Raw genomic sequence first — 22,710 nt, 5'->3', positions numbered from 1 at the left:
GTAATCCAGATCAGACAAAAACGCATAACATGTGCAATCACTTTGTTAGAACAATGCAAATAAAGTTCTATAATTAATATTTGGCAAAACAAACTATTGTTGAAATAACCTGTTTTGCACTGAATATATTTTCAAGAAAATAACAATGTCGTTCAACCTGTGCAAAACAAAATGAGTGTAGGTGTATGAGCCATCACGTTGTATCAGTATTAGTGGCTGGAGCGAGCTGCTTTCCTCTACAATTTTTTTAAAAGGAATTTTTGTTTGAATCTGCGAACTAATGAAACGTCCTCACTTCACTGTCTCATTGGCATAATAATCTAGGTTACACGTTTGAACAAAACATCAACTCTCATATGACAGGGGGGTTACATGTCCATGAGAAAAATATATGTATTAATTTCCGTTCCTGTAAATCTGTTGTATTGTATATTGGATCGAATCCTCTTTATACAGAGAAATACAAGACAATAAAATGCAGTGTCGGGTTATACAAGACAAAAAAAAACATTTAACTCAGAACATAATTGAAGACCCCTCTGTATGTGGGAATGGCGTCGTCCAAGGCGCGCTCAGTGGTTTGGCGCTAGAGTGTCTCCGGTAAGGTTTACTGTACGCTCTCAGTCAGCTGCTCCAGGGAGACACTTCAGTCTTCCACTGAGTTTCACTTCGGAACCCCGTGACGTTCATGGACCATCATGTCTGAAGAGGAACACACGGTTTCCGACGAACTTTTCAAAGACGTCAAATTCTACGTGGTTGGGGACATTGACCAAAAGGTGAGGCTCTGGACGTTAGCTTCTTGGAGCTAGGTTGCTAGCAGGCTAAGTTGCTAGCACCATTCAATCTAAATTAGGCTCACTAAGTGGTTGATCTCTAGCTGACATCAACGTGTTAAATTAATCCCGACATGATGTGTACTTCGTCTACTTCACTGCGAGGCTGTGTCCTTAGTACGCAAGGTACACTTGCCATGCATACCTTTAGCATTAGCTTTGAGTTGTGCAGTTGCACAGATGGTAAGCTGCTAGCTTGTTGCTTGCGGTTTAACGTTTCACGTCACGGGGTTTGCTAAGCTGGCAGTACAGATGGCGTATTGCTGAACCATAGCCGCTAAACAACCTCAAGATCGACCCTGTGCTGTCCTGATGGGGACGGAATGCCTCTATGCACGGTGTATTCTGCATCAACCTGTGACTATCAACAGCTTGCTCAATTGGGCGCCCCTTACTGCGCATGTGTCAATGCTCTTGTACTCGTTGGTGTGGGGACCTGTGGTACGGAGCTGTACTTCCTGCCAAATAGTTAACCACAGTCGCAGCTCTTCCTCAGGGTGTTTCTATTAAGCGGAGGTCTGCTGTTCGTGTCCCCCACCCCTGTGAGGGTCACGCTCAGGCAACACGACGTGACAGCACCCATCTTAGTCGGTACTTGTACAGCCTTTATGAACAGTCAGGACATCTCATTTGGAGTTATTCTGAAACTATGTTTGAAAAGTTAATGACATTATTTTCTGTTGACTAATATAATTACAGTTTTCTTCTTCCTGTTTGGATTTCAGTCCTAACTGACTGATTTAGATGCGTGTCTTTTGTCCTTTATGTCTTTGGCTGAGGTGTCATGGCTTTCTATGAATGCCTTGTTGAAATGAGACCCTTGCAAAACATTCAGGGTGTGAAAAAGATGTACAGAAAGAATGACAGAATGTGTGAAAGTTGCAGCAGTGGGTCTGTGACCAAGTAGCTGCTAGATGCAGGACAAAGTACATGTGTATCTGATCACATCACATCTGTGAGTGAACAGGACTTGATTCCATGCTGATATTTGATAAATGGTTTGTTGAAGTTTGTTGGCTATCAGTTGTAGTCACATGTTGTAATGCTGTGTAGAGGGAAGACCACACAGGCCATATCTTTTCCTCTGAAGCAACATCCTGTGGCAACAAGTCCCTCTTCAAGCAGATTTCTAGCTGTAATCTCATTTTGAATATAATAGTTATAATGCCCCAAACTTGTCTAATGACTTAATTTCAACATTTGCAGAATTGAACTGTGTATGGTTGCTTCTTCTCAGAAAACGTATGTCTGTGCTGTTGCTTTGTGAATGGTATGATCTTTGGCCAGTGTTGACACTGAAGAGCGTCTGTGTCATTGTGTCAGCTCGCCTGGACTGAAGTAGACTTTGACTGAACCTTCAGCTGATGTTACAGGTGGTGCAGCTGCTGAAGGCGGGAAAAGGGAAGGAGGTGTCCTATAATGCTTTGGCCACTCACATCATTGCAGAGGACGGGGACAACCCCGAGGTGGGCGAGTCCAGAGAGGTTTTTGACCTGCCTGTTGTCAAGGTAAGGGTTGGACCCTTTCTTCGTTTTTCTTGTGGGTTCAAAGTGGTTCTGCAGGGGATCCCAGCATATAGAATGGAAAGAGAGAGATAACACATCTGCATATTTTCTAACATGTTGAAGTGTTCCTTCAATGGGTATAGTTATTTTCCTTACTGTTGAAGTTTAATCTCTTTCAAATAGTGTAACTGGGAGAAATAAGTAGATATCAAGCATTAACTTGTTGTTCTCATTTTTCCAGCCGTCCTGGGTGATCCTCTCAGTCAGATGTGGAGACCTGTTACCGTATCCTTCCACCTCCTTGTCCAGAATACCTCAAATGGGTGTAGTTTAAAGACAATGACAGTGGTGATCACAGCTGAATGTTTAGAATTCCAGAAATAAAAAATAAGAAATTCTTAGGGATTCAATTACCCAAAACAATTAAAGAATTGGAACATTTAATTATAATGTCGCAATAAGAGCAACAGTTTGCTGTTTTTTTTTTTCTCCATAACTATGAATTCCACAGAGTTACAGGATTCTCCCCAGAATCAGGACAGATATTCTTTGGTGTGACAGCTTGTCTTCCCAGGGTAAGTGTGTGCGTGCGCGTGTGTGTGTGTGTGTGCTAATTTATTTTAATGTTCTTAAATTGAACATAACCTGGCATTTTGAGAGATAGCAGACAGGGGGGATTAGATCGTTGATTGTTAGCTGGTGGACCCTTTTCAGTGACCAAAAAAATGTCCTATTTCTATTTCATGTTTGTGCATGAAAGCTGTTGAGTCTGTTTAAGAAGTTGAAAATGTTCCTTAATTTGGGTCTCAGCTTGTCATTCTGGGGTGAAGCGGGAATCCACAGCCAGACCAGTTGAGAACAACTGAGTTAGATGAATTGTTTCCAAACAGACAAAGAACAGTCATTGTTAGTTTACTCCTGACTTAACTTTGGGAAGTATGTCCTTGGGCTGGCATTGTAACCTATGAAAGACAGAAACTAGTTCTGCATTGTAAGCTCATTATTGTGGGTGTTTGTACACAGCTTCCAGATGATCTCAACACCTTGTGGGCTTACATAACATTTTATGGAGGAGAATGTCAACTTAACCTCAACAAAAAGGTCACCCACTTAGTTGTGAAGGAACCAAAGGGGGTAAGTGCACGCTCTGGTGTGATCTTTACCATTATCTAAGTTCTATTGTGTATATTTTTGCTCATGTTCATCATAATGTGCACTTCTAATTTCACTTATTTCTTTTTTTTCTCCCTGCAGGCTAAGTTTGAGTGTGCGCTTAAACACCCAGGCATCAAGATAGTCACCCCAGACTGGATAACAGATTCTGTTAAAGGTAATGATGTTGCTCTATCTTTACTCAAATAGTAGTCACTTTACTTTTGGATTATTGTTTCTAAGTAAAGACCAATAATCTGCAGATTACTTTCTTCATTAATTGATGGATTGTTTGGTTGTCAATTAGATGTCATCTGCATGCTGAAGGTGTTGGACATTAATAATAGAACATTCACTATTCCCAGTGTTCACTTTCCTTGCTCTGGGTAGGGACACACTAGCTTCCGGTTGATAGGATGTTGCACGGTTGACCAACGCTACAGAAGTGTGGCAATAATTCAATTTTTTTTCAATTCAGTTTATTTTGTATAGCCCAAAATCACAAATACAAGATTTGCCTCGTAGGGCTTTACAATCTGTACACATAACATCCCTGTCCCAGAACCTCACATCGGATCAGGAAAAACTCCCCCAAATAAAGATAGTAAAACCCTTTCACATGGAAAAGAAGAAGAAACCTGAGGGAGAGCAACAGAGGATGATCCCTCTCCCAGGATGCACAAAAGCAATAGCTGTCATAATCAGCTGTAGAGTGAGGTAGAAGGATGTAGTTGAAAAGTAGAATTCTACCCCAAGCCACCCAGCACCTGATTTTCAAGGAAAAAAAAGGGTCTTTAAAAAATTATACAAACTTAATTATCTCCGCAACCACAACGTTTATTAACTTTATTTAAATTGCTAAAATACCGTATCCTTTGTGATAATATACATATGGTTTAAAAAACAATAAAGTAACTGTTAAGTTCCCTCTTTACACCTTTTACAGACAAAAGCAGGATGGATGTGGTGCTCTATCACCCCAGACTCACATATGTGGAACCTGAGGAAGAGGAGGAGAGTGAAGCAGAGTCATATGACAGGCATTCCCATTCAGATGGAAGCTACAGCCCCCGGCGGTCCCGGCTATCCAGTGGCGGCTCGTCTGGTGAGGAGTCCAGCCCCCGCAGACGACCAGGACCCAAAAAACTGAACTCTGTCTCCCCTTCCTCTCCCCGCAAACCTGAGCGCCGCAGCGAGCGCATGTTTGACGATTCTGACGACGACTCCGTCACAGAGAAGGAGGGCACCAACCTCAACTGGACTCCAGCTGAAGTCACGCCGACCCCCCCTATTCCCACCGGCACTGCCAGGCGGCGAGCTGGGCCACCCGGCAGTAAAGAACCAGCGCCATCCGCAGGCAGTGGGCTGATTAACCTGTGTGCCACTGTGCCTCCTGTTCCTGTCAGTGGAGGAGCCGCGCCTCCAGAGGCTCGCTCTGCTGCTGCTGCAGTCAGTCACACAACACAGCAAGGTCAGTACGTCAGGAACGTTCAGAAAGGGGTCCTCCTAGATACAGGTCTACATCACCATAATGTAGACCTGTATCTACAGGTAGACATTAAAGTTGTTTTGTTTTGTGTAAACAGTTTTCTTCTTCAAGGGTATCAAAAGTCAAATGAATCTAAAAATAATATCATGAAACAATTCATGAGAAGATATAGCAATGTGGCAACAACCGTCTGGTAGGTTCAAGTCTTGGTTTCAGTCTGAGGCAGACTTTGCTCTCAGGTTTGACGCAAGTCAAATTGTGTGATAAATATCTGTTGAGTGGATTTTAGTGGAAATGTCATTCACCTTAACAAAACCACGGCTCTCAATTAAAGACGACGACAAATACTCGCAGCCGGACAGCTCCAGTCCCGCCTGTCATTACATCTTACAGATGCAAAAGATTTGTTTTTCTGATTCATTCATGTAGCCCATTTTCTTTTTATTGATTGGCTGATGAGTGCCACCTCACGGCAGAACTCCAGGGGATTCAGGGGAGACGTGCTTGATTCCTCCTTGGTGAGGGCAGCGCAACCAGATCATGTTTGCGCACTGTAGCACATTAAGTAGCCTAGAGTTTTTTTTCAGCGTGAGAAATACGATCTGTGGTGGGAGGGCGTGACTTAAGACCGAAATGAGTGACAGTCACGCTCAATGCGTGACACTTAAGAGCCCTGAAAACTATTCAAAAATGTCTGCCAGTGTGGTCTGAGTCAATCCATGTCCAATCCCCATTAGTTAGTTTGTAGTGGTTGGATCAAAATGTTGCCACAAATTGTCACTACAGTAGGCCTTAGGTCTCCCAAACTCTTTGCGGGTTGTCGGTGGACGGGTCTCAAGATTGTCTTGAGTTTGGCCATCCTTAAGTCATGCAATGTACAGTAGACTCCAGGAAGGACTCCAGGAGTGACCCCCAACACTTTGTTTTTCGTTGTTTTTATTGCATATTCAAGTTATTTAGGGCCTGTTCTTTCCAAGAAGGGGTGTTATTAGTATGTGGGACTTTGGTAAGTGGCTCAAGCACACATTTTGAACATGTCTGAAACAGTTTGAAAAGCATTTTCGGCCAATCTTAATTAGATCATGCTGGATGTTCATAGTTAGATCAAAATATGTTATGAAAGGGATTTTTTTGTATGTATGTATGTATATTTTTTTTTAACAAGAAAATTCTGAAAAAAGACATGAAATAACACAAGTTTTAGAACTCATTTGGGGTTCATACAACTACTTGTAAACTTGAACTGGAGACGCTCCCCCTCCATTGGGGGAATGGTGACTTAATCCATAAAAATACAATCTTTGTAAAAATGTGATTGGGGATCTAAAAGTTACATTTGCTCCCTTTTTTCTAATGTGCTGATCTGATCTAAAAAAACTCACTAAAAACCATGACCAATTCTTTTTTTTCAAATAGAACAATTTGCTTTCAACACCACAAGCCTTGTGTCCTATTGTCACATTATAATCAAAAGAAAGCAGACTTCTCTACTCATGTTTCCAACATTCGGCAACTCACAAAAAAACTCTTTTTGATTTAAAGCCTCAGAACATCAACACTGTGTTTTCAGTTAAGCCGCCTCAATAGACCTCTTCACAAGGCTGTGTACAGGAGTGTTGAGGGACATGTTGACTGTTGGGGTAGAAGATATTACACCTTTGTAATTCATAGTGATGGATGTATGACCTGATACAATTCCATCAAAGCTCTGAGCAGTGGTCTAATCAGTTAGAAAAATAGCTGATGTTCTTTCAATCAATCTCCTTAGTGTGCGTGAATAAACCCAAGTTAGACCAAGTTGCACTATTTATATTTGCAGGACCATTGGAGCCACATCAGAAATACTTAATAACAACAACATCTGGCTATGGTTTCAAAAACTGCATTAATTGCATTAATTCATCAGAGCTCTTGTGTAGGGTTGCAAAATTCCAGGAATATTGAAAGATGGAAACTTTTCAGGGGAATTAACGGAAATAAACCGGGATTAACAGGAATAAACTGGAAATCTTTGGGTAATTTAACTGTATTTACCTTGTTATAAGCAGACATGCATGCAAACATTTATAATACAACTTTAAAAAATGACATTTTTGACTTTTTGTGAGTAGAACTTAATACATACGTCCTACTCTCACTGCTGTAAAAAAGTTAGTCTACTGTATACAAATAAACTTGGTATTAAAATGAACATGGCTTCAGTTTACCAAGCAATCAATATGCTAGGTAATGACAAACAGTGTTGGGAAAGTTTACTTTCCACATGAACTAGTTCAGTTTATTGTTCTTAATTCAAAATTTGGAACTAAGTTCACAGCTCCAAAAAATGAACTAGTTCAATTATTGTTTTCAATATATTGCGAGCTATAATAGAAATCTCTATCTGTCTGCAATTCTGCTCTTGGCCTCTACACAACTCGGCGCTCTCACACTTGCCAGGCATAGTGCTGAAAACGTTTAGACGCAACATTGATAACAAAGACGTTCAAAAGCAACGTTTTATGTTTCTAGCAGACAATGTTCCCAACCAGCTGCATTCAGTGCCCAGCTGAGCTAGGCGTGCATAGTCTTGTTCTTAACTGCATTTAACTTCCCTGTTATATGCTTTTGCAAAAAAAAAACGTAGGCAAATTTCTTTTTTCAAAATTTCCACCCCTTTGCAACTCTACTTTTGTATAAGAACGAGCCCCTGGCTGAGCGCCGCTAGGTTGGAGTTTTCCCCAAAGAACGGGAGGGTCGGCTCCCTGCGCCTACCAGTTGCATGGAGTAAGACTGACTGTTGTTTGTGTTTATGTACCGAACTGCAGTTCAGAGTATCCGGCCTTCTTGGAGTCTGTGAAAGGGGTCCTGGAGAGGGCACTGCTTGCTGACTCCATAGTTCTCCTGGGAGACTTCAACGGTCATGTGGGCAATGAAAGAGAAATCTGGCGGGGGGTGATTGGGAGGAACGGCTTGCCCGATCTGAACCAAAACTATGTTTTGTTGTTGGACTTCTGTGCTAGCCACGGCCAGTAACCTGTGGTCGGAAGGTTGTTGGTGCCTGTCGTGGCAGCAAACGAGAACCCGGTGGTGGACACCGGAGGTGAGAGAAGCCGTCAAGCTGAAGAAGGAGGCCTTTTGGCCCAGAGGTCTCCTGAAACAGCTGACGGGTACCGGCAGGCCAGGAGGGCTGCAGCTGCGGTGGTCGCGGATGCTAAAACTCGGGCATGGAAAGCATTCAGGGAGGCCATGGTGAAGGACGTTTGGTTAGCCTCAAGGAGATTCTGGCAAACCATCTGACGGATCACGAAAGGAAAGCAGGGCCTACCCCAGGATGTTCTCAGCGGGGGAGGTGAACTGCAGACTAGGGTTGGGTACCGAGAACCGGTTCCAAGACGTCTGGTACCTACCGGACCGAAACACAACGCAGATTTCGATGCTTCCTTTCGCTGCCTGAGCCGATTTAAAATATATATTTTTTACACTACTCTGTAATGTTGCGCGGTATACCGATACTAAAAAGGTAGCGCGGTACCCGTACGTTAAAAAAGATCGGATTTTGCATATTTTTAGTATCAGCGGGGCTATAAGCGCGCACACACTTGTGCAGGAGCTTTTGTCGTTTGTCCTCGACTTGTTGGAACGAAGCTCTCCCAGTATATTTAAAAAAAAAAAAAACAACTGGTGTTGTTAAGGTCCTGAACCATGCAGTTTGAAAAACTCGGTGACCTGCGTTTCCTCAGTAAGTCAAGGGTGTTCCCTCCTTTTTTTTAACGGCTTTAGTGTTGCATTTCCAGTCCGTTATCAAGGTCAAGTCCTAGATACTGGTACTTATCCACTTCATCCTCCTCTCCAAGAAAGCTAAGTGGATCACTTGTTCCATGTGTCAAACAAAGTGTCCTGTTAATGAAGATTTCCCCACTTTGTTTTTTTGTAGGTGCATCGGTTCCGGAGGGCATCCCTGGTTGGAGCCAGGCTGCTAGAACCCTCCGCAACATCACCAACAACTCTGACATGCCTTCAGCCAATCGACCTGCCAACGTAGCGCATGTAAGTACCCCAGTGGCTCTTAACACAAATCTCCCTACCTGCTGTCACTGAGGCAACTTCTACCTGAGTAAGAGCAAGGTCACATTTCATTACTAATATTATTCAAGTGTTACTGAATATGGACTTGTGATGATACAGATGTGAAACATGGATACCATGTCTATTAGTGCCTGCTCTACGTGTTCACTTCTTGATCCTTGTCCTCTGTTGCAGATCCTCCAGAATCTGACAGCAAATCAGACGAAGCCATTGGAGCAGCAGACCAATCAGAGCCATGCTCCGACTCCTAACAGTACCAACACTCTTCTGTTCAATCAGTCCAAACTGACCGGCCAGCCCCTAACAGCAGAGCAGCAGCAACAGTTATTGCAACAGCAACAGTCACACCAGGCTGCCCAGCAACCACATCAACAGCAACCGCAGCATCCAATGATGCACATACAACAGCAGCAGCAGCATCAGATGATGCAGCTACATCACCAACAACAACAGTCTCAGGTCGCACAACAACAACAACAACAACAAGGGTTTGCACAGTTGCCCCAACAGCAACAGTTTCTGCAACAACAGCAGCAGCAAATGCACCAACAGCAGATGTTTTCACAGCAACAACAACAACAGCAGCAGCAGCAGCAGCAGCAGCAGCAGCAGCAGCAACAACATGCCTTCTCCCAGCAGCAACTACGGCCCCAGCAGCTGTTGCGACCTGGTTTACAACAGCTGCAGCAGCAACAAGCACTGCAACAACAACTCCAGCAGTTCCAACAGCAGCAACGCATGCAAATGTTACAGCAACAGCAGCAACAGCAGAATCAACAGCAGTTGCACCAACAACATCTACAACAACAGCAGCAGCAGCATTTTCTACAGCAGCAGCAACACATGCAGCAGATGCAGCAGCAGCAGCAGCATCTGCAGAGTCAGCAGCAGGTCCTGCAGCATCAGAACCAGCAGGCCCAGCAGAAGCAACAGACAACCCTGCAGTCTCAGCTCCAGCAGTCTCCTCACATCTCACAGCTGTTTGGACACGAGCCAGGACAAGAAAGTGAGTACACCAGGAGTCAGTGTGGTACAGACCAGACTGTTTTTGTATATTTTTGATGAACACATTGGTCTGTCGTGAAATATTACTAGGAGTCTGACCACATTAAGATATATGGTGTGTGTGTGTGTGTGTGTGTGTGTGTGTGTGTGTATATGTGTGTATATGTGACATTTATATTAGGGGTGGGAGGGAAAAAAAGTCAGCTGAGGTAGTTCGGGCATCTAATCAGGATGCCTCCTGGAGGTTTTCTGGGCCCAAGTAGTAGCCCCGGGGAAGACCCAGAACAAGCTGGAGGCATTGTATCTTCCAGCTGGCCTGGGACCGCCTCAGGATCCCCCAGAATGAGCTGGAACATGTTGAGAGTGCAGTGTTTCCCCTAGGTTTGCAGCTTTGACCACACAGACCCTTAATGCAGTGGTTCTCAAACTTTTTCTGTAAATAACATCATTTTGTGACTCCCTCTGTGCTTTTATAGTAACAGAATAAAGGGAATTACAGCATCAGCTTGTATCAGTATTTGTGGCTGCAGTGCGCTATATGTGTAGAGGAAAGAAGCAGCTTTCCTCTCCAAATTTAAACTGGGTTGTAGATTTGATACGGCCGCTCTCAGTTTATGCTCCATGTTCATCTGAGATCTGTTTTCTGTTGCGAGAGACGGAACAGCAGAAAAAAACCTGACGGAGACTTCTGGAGATTGACTTTTGGCCAAACGCCAAGAATCAGCGAGTCGCGCATGTGCAAGTTTAACCTGTTAACGGCGTAACTAAACATTTACCCGACAGTACAGGCATTTCTCTATGTATTTATTAATGACTTAGTTTTATGTCTGTGTAGTTTTATGTCCGTGTACTTTGTACTTTTGTAATGTGTGAAGCCAGCAGCTCATTGTTGGTACAAGACACAAGCACTTTGGTTCGTTTCACTTTCAGTTCAGAGAACATCGTTCAGAGAGCTGCTCCGAGGTCAGAGAGCTGCTCCGGTGCTCCTTGCAGGAGAGCTAATGTTGCCATCTTCAACCTGGGAGTGTTTAAAACGCAGATATAACTTAGTTGTCTACATTTCAGGCGACATATTTTTCGACGCTCTCTGCCCAATGCTGTGCGTGTGCTCAGTGCTCACCTGTATGCGATCAAGTGTCTGTGCACATGGGACGGAACTCGCGCAACCACGTAGAGACACAAATGACAAGCTGTCGTAGAGATCCGATCAATAAAATACGGCCGTTTAGTTTGTTTAATAATAGAACAAGGTGTAGATATGTTCTATAGGAAGAGAACCGTAAATGACATTTTGTGATCTGGCGCTATAGAGAAAATTACAGGGGGGCGGGGTTTTTTTCAGGGGGGCGCCCCGCCCCCCTATTATAATGGTAGGGGAAACACTGAAAGTGAGAGGGAAGTCTAGGTCAGCCCGCTGGGCTTGCTGCCAGAAAGACCCAACCCTGGATAAGCAGAAACGGAAGGATGGATGGATCGGGAAAAATGATTCTGACTTATATTCTACAATCATTAAACTACAATCGTCAACGTTATGATCGGCTGTAACAACTCTGTGACGCCGGGCTGTCGGTTCCTTACTGCTGCCACTGAACACAACAGACGTAATACACGTGTCTTGTTTCGTAAGCTAGGCTACATACTAGTTGATGCTAATGTGCTGACCGGCACACTCAGCTTAAAAGATATTGTATTGAAGCATTTCACTTCTTCTTCCGCCCAACTCAAAAAGGGCAAAACGAATCCTGAATTGGATTCCAAGTGAGTCAGTGAGGAAAGCTGTAAGGATGGTAGAAACCAGTACAGAAGCATGTGTCACTGTAAACCTGCACGTTATCACTGTCTGTATAGTTCCACATGTTCCAAAAAGAGTTTCTTCTGTCGGACAGCTGAATGTGCAAGTGCAAGTCCATAAAAGAGTGGTCTTGTGAGAGTTTCTAGAACCTGCAGATTTGACCTACGTACCTTCTGTCTCTTCTCATTATCAGTTCCACAGGATGGCTTCCTGCTCGGCTGTGTGTTTGCTATTGCTGACTACCCAGAACAGATGGCTGATAAGCAACTCCTGGCCACATGGAAGAGGGTGAGACAATTGCTCCGTCACACAAAGAAGCAAGATTATAATCCTCTCCATGTAGAACTGTTTGGGATAAAAGACCAGCAGCTCATGCTGAGATATTCAACAAGTGTTGGAAGAAGACACAGAAATAGTGCTCAGAAGATGTTGTGTTTACTAAACTCCTCCCCCAGGTCATCCAGGCGTGTGGAGGTGCCGTTGACCCCGCCCTGACTGGCCGCTGCACACACCTGCTGTGTGAGAGTCAAGTCAGCAACATGTATGTACAGGTAAGAATGTGTGCTATCAGAACACACACGGCTATCCAGGTAGTGCCCACATTTTAATACTGGAAACGCTCACAAAATAGAATAGGAAACAAGTTCTTCACCAAGTCACTGCAGAAAGAGAAGAATCATGAATTTGAAAACAAAATTTACAATTCAAATTGTAGATAACATAATGATAATAACCTGAATATGAGTTTGAAAGAAAAAGAGCTATAAGGTGTCAAAATATAGAAGAAAAAATGTGCAAAATTATTAGCAAGCAATTATTAGTACAATTGTTCACAGCATAAAGAATACACTGTTTGTACGGTGCCAAACTAATGACCCAAGATCTGAAAGTTAAATCTCTATCTGAAGGGAATGGATGATTCTCTACTATCTCAGCGGAATGTTTGAATCATTTTGCCAAAAACGTGCCATCTTTGTTATATGTGGTGTTTTCTCTGCCAGGCCCTCCGAGAGGGGAAGCGTTGTGTAACAGCCCACTGGCTCAATACTATACTGAAGAGGAAGAGGATGGTTCCTCCTCACCGAACATTACATCTACCCTTCGCCTTCCCTCCTGGAGCCAAACCCTGCTCTCAGCACGTAGGTCCAGCTCTCACAAAGATCTACTTTGTTTCACTCGGTACATTTTGTTTCCAGCCTCAAATCTGTCGGTGAACTAGATGAATGAATGAATGAAAAGTACTTTATTAATCTCCAAGGAGAAATTTTTTTGTCATACTAGCAGCATCCCAATGCCATAAGCTAAGCTAAACACACAGATGATAAAATAAATGAATAATAATAAATAGATGTAATAGATAGAATAATAATAAATAGATGAAGGCACTGACTGTAAAAATCTACTTTTCATTCGATACTAACTAAGATATGGAGAGATCCCACTTCCCATCTCATTTAACCTGGTAAAAAAGATAATGAGATTTAAGTCTCCTCTGTCTGAATTTCCAATATCTTCACAGGCAGATTACTAACCAGACCTTAACCACTTTAATTTTACTGCAATATCTGAGTAATACCATTTTTTTTTCTGAGACAGGATACTTAAAATCCTCCCTGGCTTTACCCAGTGATAGGGCCCTCTTAGTGCATGTTAGAGCTTTCAGGCTGATGGAGCCAGCAAAAAAAGGCATCACTCGCAAAGAGCAGAGGTCTCCAGACTGGACACACTCCAGTCTCATCCTTTGAGATTGTGTCCAACAGGATCAGGAACGAGGCACAGCCTCAGAAGCCCAGACTCCCTCAGAGTGTCCTAATGTCCTAAAGGGTCTGTAACGTGTGACTGTCATATTTGAACTCAAGCCTTTTCTCTGTCTCTCATAGATCATATCAGTGACGGGTTTTCTGGATGCTGACAGGGATGACTTGAAGCTGATGGCCTACCTGGCTGGTGCCAGATACACTGGATACCTGTGTCGCAGCAATACTGTCCTCATATGTAAAGAGTAAGATTTGACGGGGGTAGATCCTATTTGTGGCTCTTGTAGCAGAAGATGCACACCTGGGTCTTACTGCTGTGATTGAATTCTGTTCTCTGGGATGCTCCATGCAATGCACTGACTAACATGAATGCTGCAGAACCGGAAGTCTTATTCAGTGAGGCCTCACATAGACATGTGAGAAAGAATCAAATGAAATTGATGTGTAGTGTGTCAAGTATTTGTACCATCAGCTCTGAGTGTTTTCTGCCACCCAGCCATGTTGGTCTGCGCAGGACAAGGTACAGCGCTGATTTGGTTCTCTTGCTAATCTCTTCAGACCAAGTGGGCTTAAATATGAGAAGGCCAAGGAGTGGAAGATCCCATGTGTGAATGCCCAGTGGCTGTGTGATGTATTGCTGGGTAACTTCGAGGCACTCAGACAGATTCAGCACAGCAGATACTCTATCTTCACACACCCTGAACCTCTGGTGCCCAACCCACAGCTGGTCCAGAACCTGCTCGGTATGTACAGTTTCCTATGCCCCAATTGAAAACCGGTATTTGAACTATGGCCAATGAAAAGCCTTGAGCTTAATGTTTTAGCTGAAATCTTGACTTGTATATTTCTCTGTAGCTGCTTGGAGAACGCCAATCAAAGTATCTTCTGAAGCTTTGGTGGTGAGTTTGTTGAATCCCTATTTTAAGAGATGAATGTCAGTCAGCTCATTCTTCTGAAATTGTTGCTGAATGTACATAAAGACAGTGTGCCCTCTACTGTTTGCTAATGGCCATCCTGGCCCCCTGATGGATCATGGTGCTCGTTTTAGTGCTGTTTTATTGAGGGCTTAGCACCCCATTCCTGACATCATCTGTCTATAAATAGCATTACATCAAATCTGGATCATTTTCAGTGTTTCACATGTAGCTTCTATTTCAGACTGCTTCTGTTTAGTGATGCAACGGATCCTTAAAACTCACACATCGGATCAACACAAAAGAAAAGAGGGAGCAAATATAACTTTTTGATCCCTGAATATGTTTTTTATCTTGTTAGTTGTAGTGTTGCTAATGTATTATAATCTTCTTACAGCTAGTATAAACGGCTCATAATTCATGCTGCTAACGTTACTGGCTCTGCTCCTGTTGGTCTAAACCAAGAGGTTTCAAACCTTTTCTGTGCCGCCCCACTTTAGAGAAAGAACAATGTTCATGCTGATTTTTAGTTTTGGAAAAAAAAAAAAAACTTTTTGTGACTCTGTGCTCTTTCAAATAATATAATAACGAAAATGCAATCACTTTCATGTAAACCAGATTGTTCTATCAGACAAAAACTATTGTATTTAAACAAAATATCTTATTGTGGCTGCAATTAGTTTTTGCACAGTTTTGCACTGAATATATGTTCAAGACAATAACAATAAAGTACAACCTGTGCAAAACAAAACTAGTTCAAATATTTGGTAATAAGAGTTTTACACTGCATATTTTTCCAAAACCACAATAATGTGCAATTGTGTGAACCAGGCTGTATCACTATTAGTAGCTGCAGTGAGCTGCTTTCCGCTACACATCTTTTTAAAACGGGGTTGTAGACTTGATACGGCCGCTCTCAGTTCATGCTCAATGCTGAACTGAGATCTGTATTCTGTTTTAAGAGACGCAACAGCAGAAAAGACAACCTGACGGATGTGGCGAGTCGCCAAGAAAGCTTGGCCGTCTGGCATGCGCAAGCGTAACCTGCTAAGAGCAAAACGGAAACATTTACACATACAGGCATTTTGCCATATATTTATTTATGACTTAGTTTTATGTCTGTGTACTTTTTACTTTCGTATTATGTGAAGCTCCCAATAAAGTTCTTGCTTTCAGCATTTCCCCCTACGCCCAACCCAACCTGTAATACAACTGCGCCCCACTAGAGCGTGTGCCCCACTGTTTGAGAAATACTGTTGGGTTGTTTACAAAGTCACTTGACCAGAGACTAGAAAAACATCCATAATGACATGATCACATGTTTTACTGGCTCTTAGAGGATAAAAGTGTTTTACACTGTGATGGTCAACATTAATCTGTGTCATTAATCTAAAGTTCACATGCGTGCTGATGGGGGGTCAGTACAGGTCACAGATCTACAGCAGTCCGTTACAGCACTAGTACTGTCAGTTGATATAGAAAACACCAAACAGGGAATGATATATGCTGCATGTCTTGTGTTTGTGCTGTGTTGGCTCATCCGTTATGATTGTGTGGCGTTTAGAGTCTCCAGCTGCTCCAGAAGCAGAAGATAATGGATGCTACCAACCAGCCAGCAAACAAAAAGGCCAGGTCTGTACAGCAGATCTGGGTACGTTTGTCACTATGAAACGACAATGATGATGAATTTGTGGATAAAAGACAATTGTGCGGACAATTGTGTGTGTACAGACTAGAGGAGATCCAGTCCCCCAATAAGAAGCTTCCTCCAGAGTCCACTCCCCGAGTCATTTTCACAGGCTTTGAGCCCACACAAGTACAGCAGTACACAAAGGTAAGGTCAGCTCATCATGCCCTCGAACACATGTTTCATTATATGTCTTCTTGGCACTGTAATCCAGATCAGCATTTCACTTCTCAAAGCAATGTAAACAAGACAGTGACCGAGCATCAGGCAGGACTCTAATGTTACACTATCTCTGTCACAATCAAGCACTTTCCTGACGTCACAAGCTTTCTGTGTCTTAACATAAGCGTCTCCTGCAGCTCCGAGCTTTGTGTTTGATGATGTCTGTCCTCCTCTGCAGAGGTTACATGCTTTAGGTGGAGAAGTAGCAGACAACAGTCAGAAGGTCACTCACCTGGTGGCTAGTAAGATTACGCGCACCATCAAGTTCCTCACTGCCATGTCTGTGGTCAAACACATCGTCAGCCCAGAGTGGCTGGAGGAGAGCTGGAGGAGCCAGATGTTTGTTGGTGTGTGTCCCTTTTTCCGTATGTGTGTGTGTGTGTGTGTGTGTGTGTGTGTGTGTGTGTGTGTGTGTGTGTGTGTGTGTGTGTGTGTGTGTGTGTGTCTGAAAATAATATAAATATGTTCCACATAGTGGCCTCGCCTAATGTGTGTATGTTGCAGATGAGCAGAGCTCCACTCTGAGGGATGCAGAGGCAGAAGTGTTGTTTGGCTTCAGTTTGGAGGAGTCACTGAAGAGAGCCCACAGTACTCCGCTTTTCAAGGTTAGACCACAATCTTCACACTCGCACAAGTTCACTCTGGAAGCAGTTGGACTGGAATGCATGCAACGATTCAGGCAAAATGTATTTTTCATTGCGATTATTCTCACTGGTTAAAAATACTGGAAAGACCTCACACATTGGTGAAAATGTGTGATCTGATGGCTGTATTTTGTCCACTGCCTGTCTCTCTGTCTGTTTCATGTGATGCATAGGGGAAGTACTTCTATCTAACTCCCGGGATCTGCCCCAGCCTCAACACCATGAAGCCCATCCTGGAGAGTGCTGGAGGAAAACTGCTGGCCAAACAGCCCTCCTATAGAAAGATCATGGAGCATAAACAGAACAAGGTCCTTCAGTACTTGCATTACTTGAATGCACCTGTCAACAGTCTGCCTTGTTATGTTTTAAAAATCATTGATTCTTCTGGGAAGGAGGTTTTAATATGCAACTTATAAGTTGGTCAAAAACTTTTATTGGTCCCTAAAATTCCAAAGATCATTCCAAAGATGGAAGGTGATGTTATTTAAGGGGCAATGTGTAATTCAGTATGTCGACTCTACTACTGAGTCAATACAATGTACATTTACAGTCATCAGTTCTAAAATGAAAAGCCAACAGTTAACAGCACGGCTATAATACGTGAAGTTCAACCAAACTGCAAAAACTGCGAGAACATTAATGATACTGTCTTAGAATCGATCGGGAAAATGTAAAATACATGTGATCTTTGTTTAGAGGCCAACGTTGAGGAAAAGCATGCGCTGGGAGATTGCTATAATTGCTTTAAAGTCCCAATCGCTGATGATGTTGCGCTGTGAGCAATAAGTATGTTGAAACCGGCAGAAGGAGAGCTAGTTAACGTGAGCGGCTGGCTGGCAGCAGAGTCCTGCTTGGCTAGATAACGGCGCTAACGGCATCTTCTAAAATGAACATAGTGTTGATGAAAACCGAAATACATCCAGTTGTTTGAAGGAGATGTTTTCACAGCAAAATTAATTAGTACTCATTTAACTTCCTGACACTAGCTTTAAGTAGTGTAGAATACAGCATTTATACTCTAATGTAGTTGTATAGTTGTAGTTGTATTAAAACAAACTTCTGCACTATAACTTCTTCACATGAGGTGATCCTGTTTTTTTTATGTGTTAAGGCTGATTTCTACTCGGGTTTTACGCAGAGATGCAAGCACGCAAGACACGCATGGCCGCCCTTGCATGGTCAAATCGGCCATTTTGCGTGCTTGCGTGCGTCACCCCGAATTTCTGACTATCCGTCAAAGCAACGCAAGCTCGCAAGACTGTGATTGGTCCGCTAACCACATCCTTTCTGAGTCTCGCATTTCCAGTTTCATAGCATAATATCGCTGTTTTTAAAAGCCACAGCAGAAACACGAACAATGGATCTTGTTGAAGAACGTTTGGCTGAAGAGGTCCGCAAATATGAGCATTTATATAACCCGTCTGACGGAGTATAAGGACATGCAGATGGAGGTGAATTCCTGAAGGGAGATATCCGTGAACGTCGGCGTGCAGGTCAACTCTACGGTCGTTGCGCCACCTACTGTTCTGGCGTATGGAAAAAGCACGGGAACTATAAACCAAAACGAGTCTGTCAATCCGACTGCGTGGCCAGCCGGAGTTGGAGTTGCAAGAGTATAATTCGCCCTTTTAGACTCAGTTCTGTCCTCATTTTACACATTTTACACACCTTTAAGGAATGATGATAGTTTTACTTTGAAACCTGTAACTCCATACAAAGCATTAGTACTAAAAAAACAAATGTAAGAAATATTATATGACTTTTGTTATATAATCAGAGGTATTTTATTGCCTGACTTTAATTTTGTTAATTTATTTGCAGAATCTTCCAGAGATCATCTTAATTTCCTGTGACAATGACCTCCACCTCTGTAGAGAATACTTCTTGAAAAACATTGGTAAGAGACACACACAAACTCTTACTCCTGTTCTAAGTTTTGAGTATTAACCTCTTTTCGAAAGCAATTGTAAAATGATTTGATGTCCCAAATGGATCCTAATAATCCGATCGGGCTAAAATGGAGCCGATCCAAATATTCTTCTGTGCTGCACAGCTTTTTAGTGTTGCAGAAGTTCTTCTGTACAAAATCCTTTTGTACAGAAGAACTTCTGCAGCGAGTAAAATCAAGCATTTCACTCATGAACACATGAACATGTTTGTTCACATCGGGGAACGTTTTACAAAGAGCAGTGTCGAGAACTCTGTTTGTTCTACTCCAATATGTACTAATGTGTTTCTGTCTCTGTTGTCCAGACGTCCACAATGCTGAGTTCATCCTCACCGGAGTTCTTACCCAGAAACTCGACTATGACTCATATCCTTTACAGGCAGTAACTGCTCCCATAACAGATTAGTTCGTCTTCATGCAGATCAATTTGTCATAGTTGACCTGCTGTATGTGCTTCCACTACTGACTGTAGGACCAACTGGTCAAACCCTAGTGCGGAGATGTTGGTTTATTTTGTGCACATTAAATAATAATATAAGGCTACAACACGCAAAGCAAATATTCTCTGACACACATACAAGAGGTCAACTATGACAAATTGATCTGCATGAAGACGAGTTGCAGAATGAAGAGTTGTCAGACATGAAAATCCCTCACCTTTCGTCGAAATTTGCTGTTTTTGAAACCAAAATAGGTGACCTACGTGAATCGTGTAGATTCGATGATTTTTTGGGGGGGAGGGGGATGTTTATATTCAGTGAACTGCAAACAGATGCGCATGCCAGAAGGGAGCACGAGTGCATGGTAATATAATATTTTATGGTATACAGTATCTAAGTTAAGTTACCCACGAGCTCTGTTGACTTAGACCTAGCTAACGTTAGCTTCAGCTTGATGAATTGAGTCATTGAACACATCAGAGAGAACGCGACGTTAGCCAGCAAGCTAACGCTCCGGTGGAAAGTTATTTGCTAACGCTTCCGTTAATGAGGTAGATTCTGAGGTGAGGGGACTGAGGGGCCGATCACACAGGACGCAACGTTTTAAAGCGCAGCCGCTTAAAAAACGCCTTGACAATAACGCACCCAGTGTTTTTAAAAAAAAAAATTGTAAGGAGAGTACGGCGAATACCTATCCGCGAATTGTGTCTGGATGACGAAAGCTTTCAGTTGTACTTTGGGCTGAGCAGGAGTCAGCTGGAGCGTTTACTGAGCAGCAGAGTCGTGTTTTTAACTAGAATTGTAAAGCTCTTTTACATGTGTTACTTTCACACGTTCATGCATTCCGTGCATTTTACTTATCCTTATTTTTATTCTTTTATTTTTTGCTTTTTATTCCCTGCAGAATCAACTGTAAATATTCAATACTCCCAATTAAATATCCACGCTCACTCCTTATTGCACTGTTTCATATTGAGCATCAAATGTTTGTTGTTAAACATTATTTGGTTGTTAACAAATAATGTTGTTAATATAACTCTATCTAACTCTCCAAGCCTGTATGAATCAAATAAGGTATGATAGAATTTTATTGGTTGTATTTATTAGTACCTGAGAAATCCAAGGGAATGCAGGCTGTTTCGTTTTCCTACTCTTTCGACTTTTCAGACGGCAATCTGGGGTCGGCGATTTCCTTCTCTTTTTTTTTTCTTTTTTCGAACACGTCACACGCCTTAAGGAGGGATTTATGCAGATTTTGAATCCCAGCATGCCCCAATCTAATGTTTAGGCATAAAGCTTCTAACTGTTCCATTTTTGAGCCCTTGTTGGCTTTGTTTTATTGTGATTTTTCACAATAATTATATATTGTGATTCCGGTTCTTTAGGTCATTATCTTTCCAAGGAGGGGTGTTTTAACTCTGTAAGTTGTTGTTTAGGCCTTTTACTGTGGAGTTGACAACACTCGGAGCGGCTCAAAAACGCATTGTCGGGCAATCTTGCTTAGATCATGCTAGGTGTTCATAATAATGATCAAAATATGGTACTTTTTTTAAAAAAGATTCACAAATACATTCTAAAAAATATATATATATAAAATTACACAAGTATTAGAACTCATTTGGGTTTCATATCACCACTTGAACCAACGTGCTAAATCCTCAAAGGGCTCGTGTCCCGAGGGGGTCATTTGGGGCTCAAAAGGTATGTAAGTGATGATGTAGACATCAACAGCAACTATAAAATCTCTGTTCACTGAAACAAAAATGCATAACTGTGTGGGAGGAACAATCTGCAAAGAGCTCTGCAGTAACTCATACCTTCATGGAGGCTCTATGTGAAGTTTTTGTTGAATTTGATTGTGTTGTGCAGACAAGTGCTAATATTGAGTTCACCCCATTTAAATCAATGAGGGTCGACTGAATCTCTGACATGCCAGCGTGTGGCTCTCATGAGCCTTTACTTGTACTGTGTGACTATTAGCACTAACAGGTGCTGCGGACTATATAATCATGAGTTTCCTTGACCGTCACACATATAAATTCACTTGATGGACAAGCAATGATGACCGAAGAGGAGCCCACCTGTGTATAGTCCAGCCACACTGACTTTTCTATGTTTGTATTTCTGTGCATAGATCTCTAGTCATTTTGTAGCCTTTTGTTACCTGTTTGAGAAAACATAAATGGATGTTATTTTTCTGAAATGAATGTTTAAATTATGGAGGATTTTAACCTTTTTGCTGTTGTTAAAATATAATGTTAAAGGCTTCAGCTCGTACACACTGCTTTTTGGAATAAACACTGTACATTCTGTTTGTGAGCTCAAAAATGATGTCTCCTAAAGGTTGTCTTTTTATGCATATTTGGTGTCTTCAGGCTGTGAATGAAGCCTTGAGTAAAAAACCTTACAAACAGACATGGACCCGCGTTTAGTCAGCTTTGTTCGTAGGTCAAACCTTCAATTCCCTTTGAAGCTCAAAGAAAAGAAGAGCTTCAGAACAAAAGCTTGTTCCTACTTGTGAGGTTTTGAAAGCTTTCTTGAAGGTATTCCTCACAGGTTTAAGCAGATAATTCCTGATAGATTTGATTTAATTAACTGGTAATGAGGGTCTGGGGTAGTTACTGGTGAAGTTCTAATTGCTGGCTGTCAGACAGATAGCCGGGGGTTGTGTGTGTGTGTGTGTGTGTGTGTGTGTGTGTGTGTGTGTGTGTGTGTGTGTGCGTGTGCGTGTGTGTGTGTGCGTGCGCGCGCGCGTAGCGGCACCTGCGGTGCTGCCCTCAAAAGCACAGCAGACTAATTTAGACGGAGCCTGAGCCAAGGTCATGTGCTACATATTGGATTTGAGCTGCCAACGCGTGTTTACACCAACACCAGCGTGGCTCGGTGGCCCGAACATTTCATGGGCAGCAGAACCAAAGTTACATGTTACGTTAGCTTAAACCAAAAGCAGCTTCACAGTCCTTTTTGTTGTGCAGTTTATTTTTCAATAACTTAAAAGTTAAATTCAATTAAATTTATTTTGTATAGCCCAAAATCACAAATACAAGATTTACAATCTGTACACATGACATCCCTGTCCCAGGACCTCACATCAGGAAAATCAGGGATCAGGAAAACAGCCATAGTCCATCGTAGCATGCAGGACCGGTTCCAGACAGACATGATCTATGGTGGGGTGCAGGACCAGCTCCAGACAGCTACAGTCCACAACAATGTATCCAGAAGGAGAGAAAAAAAAGAGCAGGAGAAAA

The 22,710-nt window shown here is 42.5% G+C and overlaps 1 protein-coding gene across 2 annotated transcripts; it reads left to right on the top strand.

Moving 5' to 3' along the window:
• Positions 1 to 597: 597 nt before the first annotated feature.
• Positions 598 to 21,771, top strand: paxip1 (PAX interacting (with transcription-activation domain) protein 1). 2 transcript variants are annotated; one of them, XM_068600107.1, is made up of 23 exons: positions 598 to 779; positions 2,210 to 2,344; positions 2,583 to 2,626; positions 2,853 to 2,916; positions 3,365 to 3,475; positions 3,596 to 3,671; positions 4,440 to 4,964; positions 8,899 to 9,011; positions 9,225 to 10,056; positions 12,041 to 12,135; positions 12,303 to 12,398; positions 12,849 to 12,986; positions 13,728 to 13,849; positions 14,163 to 14,347; positions 14,460 to 14,503; positions 16,083 to 16,150; positions 16,250 to 16,352; positions 16,606 to 16,774; positions 16,932 to 17,032; positions 17,245 to 17,379; positions 18,893 to 18,968; positions 19,325 to 19,389; positions 21,496 to 21,771. In XM_068600107.1, exons 1-23 carry the CDS (start codon positions 699 to 701, stop codon positions 21,505 to 21,507), a joined length of 3,390 nt encoding a protein of 1,129 aa, XP_068456208.1. In that variant the 5' UTR covers positions 598 to 698; the 3' UTR covers positions 21,508 to 21,771. The 2 variants fall into 2 exon arrangements, 1 of the variants encoding a protein (XP_068456208.1); XR_011079961.1 differs by lacking the exons at positions 16,932 to 17,032; positions 17,245 to 17,379; positions 18,893 to 18,968; positions 19,325 to 19,389; positions 21,496 to 21,771 and having other exon boundaries at positions 16,083 to 16,169; positions 16,606 to 16,745.
• The last annotated feature ends 939 nt before the right edge of the window (positions 21,772 to 22,710 follow it).

The sequence above is a fragment of the Clinocottus analis genome, unplaced genomic scaffold, assembly GCF_023055335.1.
Source record: "Clinocottus analis isolate CAN_PGR_092001 unplaced genomic scaffold, fCliAna1.0.p SCAF_11, whole genome shotgun sequence".
NCBI classification, from domain to species: Eukaryota; Metazoa; Chordata; class Actinopteri; order Perciformes; family Cottidae; genus Clinocottus; species Clinocottus analis.
This window is presented reverse-complemented; position numbering and strand designations above follow the sequence as displayed.

What these genes read in the sequence shown, in the direction of transcription:
- paxip1 (XM_068600107.1), top strand. Translation starts at nt 699, where the DNA reads ATGTCTGAAGAGGAACACACGGTTTCCGACGAACTTTTCAAAGACGTC. An exon ending in TTGGGGACATTGACCAAAAG is followed by an intron (nt 780 to 2,209) that starts GTGAGGCTCTGG and finishes CTGATGTTACAG; the next exon opens with GTGGTGCAGCTGCTGAAGGC. An exon ending in ACTGTCCTCATATGTAAAGA is followed by an intron (nt 13,850 to 14,162) that starts GTAAGATTTGAC and finishes TAATCTCTTCAG; the next exon opens with ACCAAGTGGGCTTAAATATG.